We start from the raw sequence: 14572 nt of genomic DNA, 5'->3' as shown, positions 1-14572 counted from the left end.
TCATTTTTATTGTTTATTTTCTTGAGAAAAACCAATTTTAATAAATAGTTTATTCCCTTGGAAATCAACTTCATTTTTATAAATAATCTATCTTAAGGGAAACAATCTATTTATACTTAAGTTTAAAATTTTAAAAGTATTTAAAAATTTTCTAAAATTAACTTCATAGTGTTTCAAAAATTTAGGCACAAAAAATAGAAAACACAAAGTTTCAAAATATTTTTGGGTGAACTGAAATGAATGCTTTATTTCTACAAAATACATGTTCGTCCAATCATGTTCAAACAAAATTGAAAAATAAAATCATTAAAAATTTTTATAATTTTTTTGCGTTTTTTTTTCCCGCAAAAATACCAGAAAACACGCTAAATTATAATAAAAATGCAATGCTCAATATAAATTCAATGCACTACAAAAATTACAAGGGATTTCATTTAAAAAAAAACTGACTTGAAAAAAATGTACTCTCATTTTGTTTAGCTTCGTACAAAAACACCCATAGTGGCACTTGTATATTTTAAATCCCTTTAACTTTTTGTATACTTCTGACACACCCCTTTTTTATCATTAACGCCTTTTGCCTGACCTTCGTAAAAAAGAATATTTAGTAAAATGGAGGATTTTTTATTTAAAACAATATATAATATATATATTTATTCATATGTATATAAGTTATCCACGACTAATATTTTACGAGTGTTATTATATTTATATCTCATACTGCAAGCGAAACTGGCTTCAAATTTATTTATATTTTATTTTACGCGTCCTAAAGCCGCCACGACAGAGTTTAGCCTTAGATTAGCAAAAAACAAACTTATTTTACTGTATTAGGACTTTTTTTGTGGTAAAAGACAGTTTTTTTAAAGTTACAGTGTCGAAATGGTGTCACACGTTTCGGTATAGAAGATCAAGCCTTACTTTGGTTTTCAAACGATATTTTTTTTAAATGTCAATCTTTCCTTCAAAAAGTAAAATTACAAGAAAATTTTACATTTATTTAAATTTTCATTTCGGCACTGTATCATTGACAAAAAAATCTTTGGATTAATTTGATTAGATCATTATCAACGATATAATTTGTTTTAATTTTCAAAATTGATTTAATTTCTCCTAGTTGTTTTTTTTTAAATAGAAAATTTTATATATTTTTTTAATACGGTTGGGATAATTATTTTAAAAAATTCAAATATTTTTTCTAATTAGATAATGTTTAATCATCGATAATTACGTAATCATATATAGGTTTTAGTCGAAAAACCTAACACTTTGACACATATTACAAATATTCAAAATTAATAATTAAAATCGGAAAATTTCGAGTCAAAAATGTATCAGCCAGTTTCTTAAAACGTATTTGTTTAAATAAATATTTTAAACACAAATCAACCTAATAAAAATGCATAGCTTTTTTTCCACCAAATTTTAAAAATAAAAAATCACGTTTTTGCGCTTCAAGCCTTTTGGTTTATTTGAAATAACAAACGAAAAATAAAACTGAATAAAATACGTTATATACAGAGGGAAATTTGTTTGAAGGGGGTGGGGATTTATACTTTTAAATCGGCAATTAACACTGATATACCGACAACACAGAGGCTTTTCTTATAATGTACGTACGAGGGATTTTGTGACCCTAAAATGAAGAAGATAACTAAGGTATTTTTTACGTTGTTTTTGTTAGTGTAACGTAGAGACGTTCGTTACAATTCCGTAACGTAACCGTCCCAACTTCGCGGAATACGTATTACGTTACAGAGTCGTAAACTTTCGCCTTTATCTCGACTTGAAGGGTATTTTGTTTGAGATTTCTGAGTATCAGAGAAGGACTTGAAGACTCATTGGAAGATATATTTTAGCTTCAATTTTAGAAGTGTGTACCACTTTTGTTTTATGATATATATTTTTACGGAATATAGTTCTGGTCTAGGACATTAAATTTATTTTCCTAAAAGTTATTTTTTTTCTCCCAATTATTTGAATATCATCTCACCAGCAGCCCAAGGAACCTGTATGCCTACAAAATGTTTACAATAGATATTCAATAAAAAACTAATATCGATAAAAATGAAACGGTAGATTATTTTGTATTTGTATCTGGGTATTTTTCTTTTCCGTGCCAAGGGGAAAATATTATTAATATTATTATTATTATTATATCATACATACGGCTACTTATGTGGACCAAAAATACACCTGTGATTCGAACGCAAACGGAACTAAAAATCAAGGCTAGGGTTCGGGTACATCGGGATATTTTGTTTGAAATTCTTAAAAACATTTTTATTTTTCGACCCCTAATTTTAATAGGTTTTTATTTCTGAGATTAGTTATCGGTAAATAGACAAATCGTTTTCTTGTTTATCTAATCGAGCCATTTGGAATTTGAGGACCTTTTTGTCAGCATTCTACCAGTTCGGGGCTCCTGCCCGGAATCTGGCCGTCGGCGGAAGCCCCGTCCGCCGATTGGTTGCTGCGCTCCGACGCCCCGCCTTCTTCCGGGGGCGCGCCGGAAGTTGTTTCCTGGCTGTTTGTTTCTTCCGAAGGGCTCTCTTTGGCGGAGACGTCTTGTTGGCCCGGCGACGACAAATCCCCGTTGATGCGGCTTCCCTGCTCCTCACTCTCTTCCGAGACGGGAGGAACCGAAGACGACTGGGTCTCGCTGTTCGGGGTTGGCGATGCTGCCGGGATCGGACTCTGTCATCGGACACAAGTACCACTTTTCATTACAATATGAACAACCAACACGATCATTTTCCGGATTTACCGAATTGCGTTCTTGCGGAAGTAAATTTAAGTTCATTTACTTCGGATAAATGTAAATTGAAGATCAATTACTCAAATTACTGAAGCCAAAAATGGTTGAACTTCAAATTACTGAAGACAAAATTATTGAACTTCAAATTACCGAAGACAAAAATGACTGAACTTCAATTTACTGAAGCAAAAAAACTATGGAACTTCAATTTACTGAAGCTAAAAAACTATGGACCTTCAATTTACTGAAGCTAAAGATTTTTTGGAACTTTAATTTAATGAAGCCAAAAATTATGGCACTTCAATTTAACGAAGCGAAAAAAAAATTGGAGCTTCAATTTTATGAAGCCCAAAATTATGGAACTTCAGATTACTGAAGCCTAACGTAAATGAACTTCAGATTACTGAAGCCTAACGTAAATGAACTTCAGATTACTAAAGCCTAACGTAAATGAACTTCAGATTACTGAAGCCTAACGTAAATGAACTTCAGATTACTGAAGCCTAACGTAAATGAACTTCAGATTACTAAAGCCTAACGTAAATGAACTTCAGATTACTGAAGCCTAACGTAAATGAACTTCAGATTACTAAAGCCTAACGTAAATGATCTTCAGATTACTGAAGCCTAACGTAAATGAACTTCAGATTACTAAAGCCTAACTTAAATGAACTTCAGATTACTAAAGCTTAACTTAAATGAACTTCAGATTACTAAAGCCTAACGTAAATGAACTTCAGATTACTAAAGCCTAACGTAAATGAACTTCAGATTACTGAAGCCTAACGTAAATGAGCTGAAGTAATTGAAGTTCAGTTACTTCAAACCGAAGTTTATACTATATCTCTTAGCAGAGAAGCATCCATCGACGTCATTAACATGTTGTCAATGAGAGCGATTTTCCAGTGTACACTGGCTCGAGGCTCAAACTTATAACCTGTATTACTCCACGCGCGAATTACACTAGGGTTGCGACAGATTTTTCAGATTCAAATTCCCAGACCATAGATTTTCCCTGACTTATTTTGGGACAAAATGTTGTTTTTTTTTAACTAGTATTTTAGTAAATTTTTCCTATTAGCAGGGTTGGCACTTTTTTATTTTTGTAATAAAAATTAAATCAATCGATTTTTTTAATTAAATCGATTTTTTTTATTGTTATACAATTAATGGTTCTTTTCCGGATATTTTTTTATCAGTTAGCTAATCTTGAAATAAATTAAATCTCAATTAAATTTAATTAACATTTAATATTTTAGTTTTCTCAGATTTTCTATGTATTTAAATTTTTTAAGAACTTTTTTGCAATTTTTTATTCCTCCTTTGAAATACACTGTGATTTAAATCAATGATTTTTATTAAAAAATTACTTGATTTAAATCAATGATTTTTATTAAAAAATTACTTGATTTAAATCAATGATTTTTATTAAAAAATTACTTGATTTAAATCAATGATTTTTATTAAAAAATTACTTGATTTAAATCAATGATTTTTATTAAAAAATTACTTGATTTAAATCAATGATTTTTATTAAAAAATTACTTGATTTAAATCAATGATTTTTATTAAAAAATTACTTGATTTAAATCAATGATTTTTATTAAAAAATTACTTGATTTAAATCAATGATTTTTATTAAAAAATTACTTGATTTAAATCAATGATTTTTATTAAAAAATTACTTGATTTAAATCAATGATTTTTATTAAAAAATTACTTGATTTAAATCAATGATTTTTATTAAAAAATTACTTGATTTAAATCAATGATTTTTATTAAAAAATTACTTGATTTAAATCAATGATTTTTATTAAAAAATTACTTGATTTAAATCAATGATTTTTATTAAAAAATTACTTGATTTAAAATGATTTTTATTAAAAATTACTTGATTTAAATCAATGATTTTTATTAAAAAATTACTTGATTTAAATCAATGATTTTTATTAAAAAATTACTTGATTTAAATCAATGATTTTTATTAAAAAATTACTTGATTTAAATCAATGATTTTTATTAAAAAATTACTTGATTTAAATCAATGATTTTTATTAAAAAATTACTTGATTTAAATCAATGATTTTTATTAAAAAATTACTTGATTTAAATCAATGATTTTTATTAAAAAATTACTTGATTTAAATCAATGATTTTTATTAAAAAATTACTTGATTTAAATCAATGATTTTTATTAAAAAATTACTTGATTTAAATCAATGATTTTTATTAAAAAATTACTTGATTTAAATCAATGATTTTTATTAAAAAATTACTTGATTTAAATCAATGATTTTTATTAAAAAATTACTTGATTTAAATCAATGATTTTTATTAAAAAATTACTTGATTTAAATCAATGATTTTTATTAAAAAATTACTTGATTTAAATCAATGATTTTTATTAAAAAATTACTTGATTTAAATCAATGATTTTTATTAAAAAATTACTTGATTTAAATCAATGATTTTTATTAAAAAAATACTTGATTTAAATCAATGATTTTTATTAAAAAATTACTTGATTTAAATCAATGATTTTTATTAAAAAATTACTTGATTTAAATCAATGATTTTTATTAAAAAATTACTTGATTTAAATCAATGATTTTTATTAAAAAATTACTTGATTTAAAATGATTTTTATTAAAAATTACTTGATTTAAATCAATGATTTTTATTAAAAAATTACTTGATTTAAATCAATGATTTTTATTAAAAAATTACTTGATTTAAATCAATGATTTTTATTAAAAAATTACTTGATTTAAATCAATGATTTTTATTAAAAAATTACTTGATTTAAATCAATGATTTTTATTAAAAAATTACTTGATTTAAATCAATGATTTTTATTAAAAAATTACTTGATTTAAATCAATGATTTTTATTAAAAAATTACTTGATTTAAATCAATGATTTTTATTAAAAAATTACTTGATTTAAATCAATGATTTTTATTAAAAAATTACTTGATTTAAATCAATGATTTTTATTAAAAAATTACTTGATTTAAATCAATGATTTTTATTAAAAAATTACTTGATTTAAATCAATGATTTTTATTAAAAAATTACTTGATTTAAATCAATGATTTTTATTAAAAAATTACTTGATTTAAATCAATGATTTTTATTAAAAAATTACTTGATTTAAATCAATGATTTTTATTAAAAAATTACTTGATTTAAATCAATGATTTTTATTAAAAAATTACTTGATTTAAATCAATGATTTTTATTAAAAAATTACTTGATTTAAATCAATGATTTTTATTAAAAAATTACTTGATTTAAATCAATGATTTTTATTAAAAAATTACTTGATTTAAAATGATTTTTATTAAAAATTACTTGATTTAAATCAATGATTTTTATTAAAAAATTACTTGATTTAAATCAATGATTTTTATTAAAAAATTACTTGATTTAAATCAATGATTTTTATTAAAAAATTACTTGATTTAAATCAATGATTTTTATTAAAAAATTACTTGATTTAAATCAATGATTTTTATTAAAAAATTACTTGATTTAAATCAATGATTTTTATTAAAAAATTACTTGATTTAAATCAATGATTTTTATTAAAAAATTACTTGATTTAAAATGATTTTTATTAAAAATTACTTGATTTAAATCAATGATTTTTATTAAAAAATTACTTGATTTAAATCAATGATTTTTATTAAAAAATTACTTGATTTAAATCAATGATTTTTATTAAAAAATTACTTGATTTAAATCAATGATTTTTATTAAAAAATTACTTGATTTAAATCAATGATTTTTATTAAAAAATTACTTGATTTAAATCAATGATTTTTATTAAAAAATTACTTGATTTAAATCAATGATTTTTATTAAAAAATTACTTGATTTAAATCAATGATTTTTATTAAAAAATTACTTGATTTAAATCAATGATTTTTATTAAAAAATTACTTGATTTAAATCAATGATTTTTATTAAAAAATTACTTGATTTAAATCAATGATTTTTATTAAAAAATTACTTGATTTAAATCAATGATTTTTATTAAAAAATTACTTGATTTAAATCAATGATTTTTATTAAAAAATTACTTGATTTAAATCAATGATTTTTATTAAAAAATTACTTGATTTAAATCAATGATTTTTATTAAAAAATTACTTGATTTAAATCAATGATTTTTATTAAAAAATTACTTGATTTAAATCAATGATTTTTATTAAAAAATTACTTGATTTAAATCAATGATTTTTATTAAAAAATTACTTGATTTAAATCAATGATTTTTATTAAAAAATTACTTGATTTAAATCAATGATTTTTATTAAAAAATTACTTGATTTAAATCAATGATTTTTATTAAAAAATTACTTGATTTAAATCAATGATTTTTATTAAAAAAATACTTGATTTAAATCAATGATTTTTATTAAAAAATTACTTGATTTAAATCAATGATTTTTATTAAAAAATTACTTGATTTAAATCAATGATTTTTATTAAAAAAATACTTGATTTAAATCAATGATTTTTATTAAAAAATTACTTGATTTAAATCAATGATTTTTATTAAAAAATTACTTGATTTAAATCAATGATTTTTATTAAAAAATTACTTGATTTAAAATGATTTTTATTAAAAATTACTTGATTTAAATCAATGATTTTTATTAAAAAATTACTTGATTTAAATCAATGATTTTTATTAAAAAATTACTTGATTTAAATCAATGATTTTTATTAAAAAATTACTTGATTTAAATCAATGATTTTTATTAAAAAATTACTTGATTTAAATCAATGATTTTTATTAAAAAATTACTTGATTTAAATCAATGATTTTTATTAAAAAATTACTTGATTTAAATCAATGATTTTTATTAAAAAATTACTTGATTTAAATCAATGATTTTTATTAAAAAATTACTTGATTTAAATCAATGATTTTTATTAAAAAATTACTTGATTTAAAATGATTTTTATTAAAAATTACTTGATTTAAATCAATGATTTTTATTAAAAAATTACTTGATTTAAATCAATGATTTTTATTAAAAAATTACTTGATTTAAATCAATGATTTTTATTAAAAAATTACTTGATTTAAATCAATGATTTTTATTAAAAAATTACTTGATTTAAAATGATTTTTATTAAAAATTACTTGATTTAAATCAATGATTTTTATTAAAAAATTACTTGATTTAAATCAATGATTTTTATTAAAAAATTACTTGATTTAAATCAATGATTTTTATTAAAAAATTACTTGATTTAAATCAATGATTTTTATTAAAAAATTACTTGATTTAAATCAATGATTTTTATTAAAAAATTACTTGATTTAAATCAATGATTTTTATTAAAAAATTACTTGATTTAAATCAATGATTTTTATTAAAAAATTACTTGATTTAAATCAATGATTTTTATTAAAAAATTACTTGATTTAAATCAATGATTTTTATTAAAAAATTACTTGATTTAAATCAATGATTTTTATTAAAAAATTACTTGATTTAAATCAATGATTTTTATTAAAAAATTACTTGATTTAAATCAATGATTTTTATTAAAAAATTACTTGATTTAAATCAATGATTTTTATTAAAAAATTACTTGATTTAAATCAATGATTTTTATTAAAAAATTACTTGATTTAAATCAATGATTTTTATTAAAAAATTACTTGATTTAAATCAATGATTTTTATTAAAAAATTACTTGATTTAAATCAATGATTTTTATTAAAAAATTACTTGATTTAAATCAATGATTTTTATTAAAAAATTACTTGATTTAAATCAATGATTTTTATTAAAAAATTACTTGATTTAAATATTGATTTAAATCAAATTGATTTAAATCAGCCAACCCTGCCTATTTGCCACCTAAAATTCCCTGATTTTTAGACTAATTTTTCAAATGCCCTGACTTTTAGACCCATACTCAAATTACCCGACTTTTAGAACTATATTCAAATTCCCCGAATTTTAGACCCATATTAAAATTCCCGACTTTTAAACCCATATTCAAATTCCCCGACTTTTAGACCCAGATTCAAATTCCCCGACTTTTAGACCCAGATTCAAATTCCCCGACTTTTAGACCCAGATTCAAATTCCCCGACTTTTAGACCAATAAGGTGGGGTGGCGGAGTGATTAGCACTTTCGCCTCGCAGCAAGAGGAGCCGGGTTCGATCCCAGCTTGTGGCACTGGGTGAAAACTCGGAACAACTCCTTCTGCGTTGAGTTTGCAAGTTCTCTCCCCACTGGTTTAAGGGGTTTTTCCCCGAGCTCTTCGGTTTCCTCTTCCATAAAAACTTGTCTAGGTTAACGGTAATAGTTAGTGTAGGGAGCTGTTGGGTCGATCGCGTGGCATGCAGGGCTTGCCACCACCCTCCTACGCATTGTAACCCGGCCACCTGAATTAAAAGGACTCAAAAGTCGCTTGATGACTTAGGCCTAAGGTGGTGCCTTGGGTATTAGCCTAGCTGATTATTATTAACCCATATCCAAATTCCCCGACTTTTAGACCCATATTCAAATTACCCGACTTTTAGAACAATATTCCAATTCCCCGACTTTTAGACCAATATTCCAATTCCCCGACTTTTAGACCAATATTCAAATTCCCCGACTTTTAGACCAATATTCAAATTCCCCGACTTTTAGACCAATATTCAAATTCCCCGACTTTTAGACCAATATTCAAATTCCCCGACTTTTAGACCAATATTCAAATTCCCCGACTTTTAGACCAATATTCAAATTCCCCGACTTTTAGACCAATATTCAAATTCCCCGACTTTTAGACCAATATTCAAATTCCCCGACTTTTAGACCAATATTCAAATTCCCCGACTTTTAGACCAATATTCAAATTCCCCGACTTTTAGACCAATATTCAAAATCCCCGACTTTTAGACCAATATTCAAATTCCCCGACTTTTCCCGGTACTGTGGCAACCTTGAACATAGCGTAGGGATAGTTATTTATAAACCATTTACCATATTGACGCAATTCGCCCCGCACTATTTTTCTCGCGAAACGTCCGCGAAGGTACATGTTTCGCGCGAATAACGTTATGATTATAAGGAGCCGAGTACTTCACTCTACGAGATATATTATACACTTTTGGTAAGGATTAAATCTACACCAAAACCAGTAGTACAACTCGTAAACTACGCGCGTAAAGGATACTTCTAATTCTACACACTACGGCTAATGCGGAACCCAAAACCACCTCTAAGCCTAGCGGATAATTATTCGCGGGTCATTAACGGAATATTACGATTGTGGATTGAAACTACGATTGGTGCTTCTAGAAACGGGGAACGGGGGTTGGAAGGAAGGAGATAAAGCAGCTGGCTTCAGTCAAAACTAAATAAAGATAAATGTCGTAGATAGAAAAGATGGGGATTGGATAGAGCGTGCAACGTGCTTCCGGTTTAAGCGGATTAAAGAAGACAAGCGAAAGAAAAGAAAGAGAGAAAGGTGAACTGACGCGAGTTTCGCTTTCCAGATCGGAGCCAGCCAGAGATCCAATTTTGGGAGAAGCCCGTTCCTTGAAATGAAGCTTCTCCGTCTTGATCTGGACGTTGCCGCCGCCCGCTTTGTGCTTGACGTTGTCCATGGAACCCACCTTGGACGCCGCCTTATCCTTGAAATCAATTTTGTGCGTTTCCACCTGCGGGCCGTCGCGCGGAGACAGAGTGCGGAAGAAGCCCAGAGAGAAAACACGCCGCGTGTTAGCCACGAAACAGTACATGGGATTCGGGGACAAGAAACAGAAACAGAGATTTGACCGCGTCGGACATTCCTATGATCAGAAGTATATAATAACTCCCGCGCGACGGAGAAGTATCCGACTACGACATTCAAATGAAAATATTATCCAACTAAAATTTATATATTTCCTTTAGAAGGATTTGAAATTGCTTTTTTAAGGAAACATGCACCTTCGAATGGACGCGATTTTCACGCTCTTATCGCGGGTTTGTATAAAAATTACATTGCCTTTTTAAATAATTATTTACATCTGTAACAAATCATTTTTAGAAAATCAATTTATGATGAATTTTTTATTTTGAAAAATTAACGGGAGTCTGCGAAGGTACGTGTTTCGAGCGAATAAATTCAGCAATATATTTAGTTGGATACTTCACTCGTAAGAGATATTTATATACTTCTGGTCACATTCCAATTTTCAAATTGTTTTAGCGAAATTATTAGTTATAGAATATATATAGAGTTATTTCAGTCCCATGTGACACGAATTAACCCATACAGAGTTAAAGGCCTAGGATTTCTTCTGCCAGTTTTCATTTGAGTTTTCTTCCCGCCGCGCAAATATCCTGGTGGTAGGCCAACCGCAGAACACGTTGGCCTACCACCAGGATATTTGCGCGGCGGGAAGAAATCCTAGGCCTTTAGCTTTGTTTATGGCAGCCATTTTAGGCAAGTTTTTCTCTCAATGGGAATTAGCGTGGGTGACATTGCGTGTCGTCACACAGTCACACTGATACTACTTTACTCAGGATGATTCGAAAGTAAAGTAAGATCAGAAGTTTTATTAAAAAACGCTTTGTAGGGAAGTATCTGACTCATTTACGACTAGTATGATACTTTCCCGAAAAAGTCGACTTATTATAAACCTTCAATGCGACACTCAAAATCACCTCGCATCAAATGGATCATACATTTCGTAAAACCAGAAGTACATGTATCCTCTCTGTTTTGAGAGAAGTATCCTTCAAGTGAAACATGTACCTTAGCAAGTAGAAAATTATTTATTTTATTTTATTTCGTTTTTAATTCATCTTTTCATTCGTAAGTTTTTTAATTTCTTTAAAGCAAGTCTCGGCTCCAACTAGTTTCGAATGTCGCTCAATAGATGTCACCAAAAATAAAAACACAATGGGTCTTGAAATCAGGTCCCTCATTAGGTATGGCGCTATAGTAGCTTTTAATTAGGTTCTATATATACCAATAGATGGAAGCACATACCAGGAGCGTATTTTTCACGTGTTTTTTTCTTTTTCTGAAAGAGCCGAGACTGGCTTTAAATTCGTTTAGGGTTTACATTTTTTGCCTCTTTTCATAATGGACTTTTCTACCTAGTCGTTGTGATAATTGTATTGGCTTACCTTTTTGGGGTATGACGTCACTCCACGCGCAGGTATCGATAATTATTTCAACAACCTGACGCTTATAATTATACGATAACGTATTTGAATCAAAAGGCTTACGCTAAAAATCAGCGGGTACATGTTTCGAGCGGTATCGGGCGATGGATACTTCCCTAGCAAAAAGAGATCTTATATACTTCTGGTAAAACAAACGCTACCGTGAGTGTGAAGCGGTGTAACAGAGGGCGTAAAACACGGACAAGGAGAAGAAACAGGCCTGGTAAGTAGCGACACCTTTAAAAACGTTTCTTTAAATTAAATTTCTAAAATAAAATAAAAGTGAATGAAATAATATTAGACTAAATGAGAGCGTGTATAAGGACAAAGAACGATTCGTAAAGTTTCCAAAGTGGCAAGCGGAAGAGTGTCAACGCAAAATGATTTGAGAACACACCACAATACTTTAACGTCGAGTACGTCAAATTAAAAATAAAATGAACCAAATGGGGAACGAAAAGAAGATGGAGACACCATGAATTATGAGAACGCGAATATTCCACACTTACAAGGAGAGTACCCGAGGTGTTTATTGCCGATTTTGTTCAAAGTCGGCCGTAATGTGGACCTATATGAAATATGAAATTTCCCAAAAGGAGACGTTGCACTACCCATTCGATTTGCTATGGCAACCGAAAATGTTTCTGATCACTTAAAACAATAAAATCTCCATTTAAAAAAGCATGGGATTTTCTCGGTTTCACAGGGTCCTAGCTACGAAAATTTGGAAAATTTTTGAAAATCACGAAATGTGTAATTTGGACCACATTTAGGTAAATTTCATCAAGTTTGGGTAAATTGAAACATTTTTAGGGTAAATTTGAAACAAATTTTGGGTAAAATAAGCGAAAAATCTTATTTTTGTTGTAAGTGGTCAAAAACATTTTCGGTTGCCATGGCAAATCGAATGGGTAGTGCAACGTCTCCTTTTGGGAAATTTCATATCTCATATAGGTCTACATTACGCCCGACTTTGAACAAAATCGGCAATAAACACCTCGGGTACTCTCCTTGTTAAAGGGACTAATTGTACGCTTAAAATTAAAGTGGTGTGTTAATTAAATACATACACTTCCGCTAGATGGCTGACTAGCCAAAGGTGAATCGCTCTACACGGAAATACATGGAAAAAGAAATTATACAACGCTTCTTTTAATTATTAAAATCACTTGATTTTTTTTAAACAGCCTATTTAAATTAAACACCCCAATTATATTTAACATATACGGTAATGGCCTTCTTTTTAAACACAAAACGGGAGTTATACAGGGTGTTCCCTAAATGGGGTAGGACCGAGCGTCTACGGGCTCTACAGATTATTTTAAGACGAAAATGTTCTATGGCATTTTTCCGATTTAGGTCACCATTTCGAAGTTACGAAACAATAGTTTTGTTGGTATGAACGAAACAGCTAATTTAAATTAAAGTATTAAAATGTAATGTTAAATTAAGGGGTCGTCCATACATCGATTGTTTCGTAACTTCGAAACGTTGGCCTAAATCGGAAAAATGCCATAGAACAATTTCGTCTTAAAATAATCTGTAGAACCCGTAGACGCTCGGTCCTACCACCATTTAGCGAACACCCTGTATATTAAAAAATGAATATAGGAAATTGGTCGAATGGGTGGAGGGACGTGGGTCGATGGAACTGACCTTGATTTGACCGCCCCCCGCCTGATGTTTGATGTGGTCCTTGGAACCGACTTTGGGCTGGGCTTTCTCCTTGAAGTCCAGCTTGACCACTTGAATTTTCTTGTCGCCTCCGCCGGGTTTGTGGGTGGCGTTGTCCAGGGAACCGACTTTGGGCGCGGCACTCCATTCTAGTTTCTTGGACATCACCTTCTTGTCGCCGCCGCCCGGCTTGTACTTGATGTTGTCGAGAGAGCCGATCTTGGATTTGATGTTGCGCACGTTCGGGGGCGGAGCTTGACCCACCGGCGCCTTGATTGGTGGAAGTTCTGCAACACGTTGACATTCAAAATTACGAAATTAAATTAATTGAAATACACACTTATTTCTAGTTAGCAAGTAGGACTATTGTAAGTGACAAGTTCTTCCCTAAAAAATCCACCATGACATTATTTAACCTTGGACGAATAATTACTGGACTCGAAACCTAAACAATATCCCCGTTTCCACAATTTGCATCACCCGTCAGCGCTCCTACCGAGAGAATCGCGAAATATTTCTATCCAAATACAAAACAAGCGCGTAAAAATGTCAGATGATCCGCATTCCGTCGTCTGCTCTTCTGTTTTTAATAGAAGTGAGGCTTTTGGAATTTTAATAGGCTTTAGATTATTCAGTAATAACGGTATTGGAATAAAAATGAAAGGGTAATGATTTCATTAATTTAAATAGGAAGTTCGCTTTCATGTTTTTGCATACTTAGTTTGTGTGAAGGTTTAAATAGATTATAAATTTAAAAATGCCTAGTCACCGTTTTGCGTCCGCTAGCTCCCGCGTCACACGTTGCCTTTGACAGGGCCTCGCTAGGGGGGGATTTTCTTCTTGCAATGACGTCACTCCGTTACTAGCTCTCAGTAAAATATTCCCCGAAGTGACAAACTTATGGAACAATATTATAGACTTATGACGTTACTTACGGTACTAGTAATAATAATATTGA

General features: G+C 28.5%; 1 protein-coding gene across 6 annotated transcripts in view; it reads right to left on the bottom strand.

The window, feature by feature from the left end:
• Nucleotides 1-251: 251 nt before the first annotated feature.
• tau (microtubule-associated protein tau) overlaps nucleotides 252-14572 on the bottom strand; it is an 80594-nt gene continuing 66273 nt past the window's right edge. For 2 of the 6 annotated variants that reach the window (XM_090158180.1, XM_090158183.1), the window contains 4 exons: nucleotides 13597-13901; nucleotides 13011-13049; nucleotides 10250-10442; nucleotides 252-2699 (listed from right to left, as the gene is read on the bottom strand). In XM_090158180.1, coding sequence (XP_090014306.1) covers nucleotides 2401-2699; nucleotides 10250-10442; nucleotides 13011-13049; nucleotides 13597-13901 — 836 coding nt within the window. In that variant the 3' untranslated portion in view covers nucleotides 252-2400. The remainder of the gene's footprint in view (nucleotides 2700-10249; nucleotides 10443-13010; nucleotides 13050-13596; nucleotides 13902-14572) is intronic. The other 4 variants (XM_090158181.1, XM_090158184.1, XM_090158182.1 and 1 more) reach the window with 4 other exon arrangements.

This window comes from Leiobunum rupestre, chromosome 9, assembly GCF_980474605.1.
Source record: "Leiobunum rupestre chromosome 9, qqLeiRupe1.1.hap1, whole genome shotgun sequence".
Lineage (NCBI taxonomy): Eukaryota > Metazoa > Arthropoda > Arachnida > Opiliones > Sclerosomatidae > Leiobunum > Leiobunum rupestre.
Note: the sequence above shows the minus strand (reverse complement) of the source record. Positions and strands in the feature narration are given on the sequence as shown.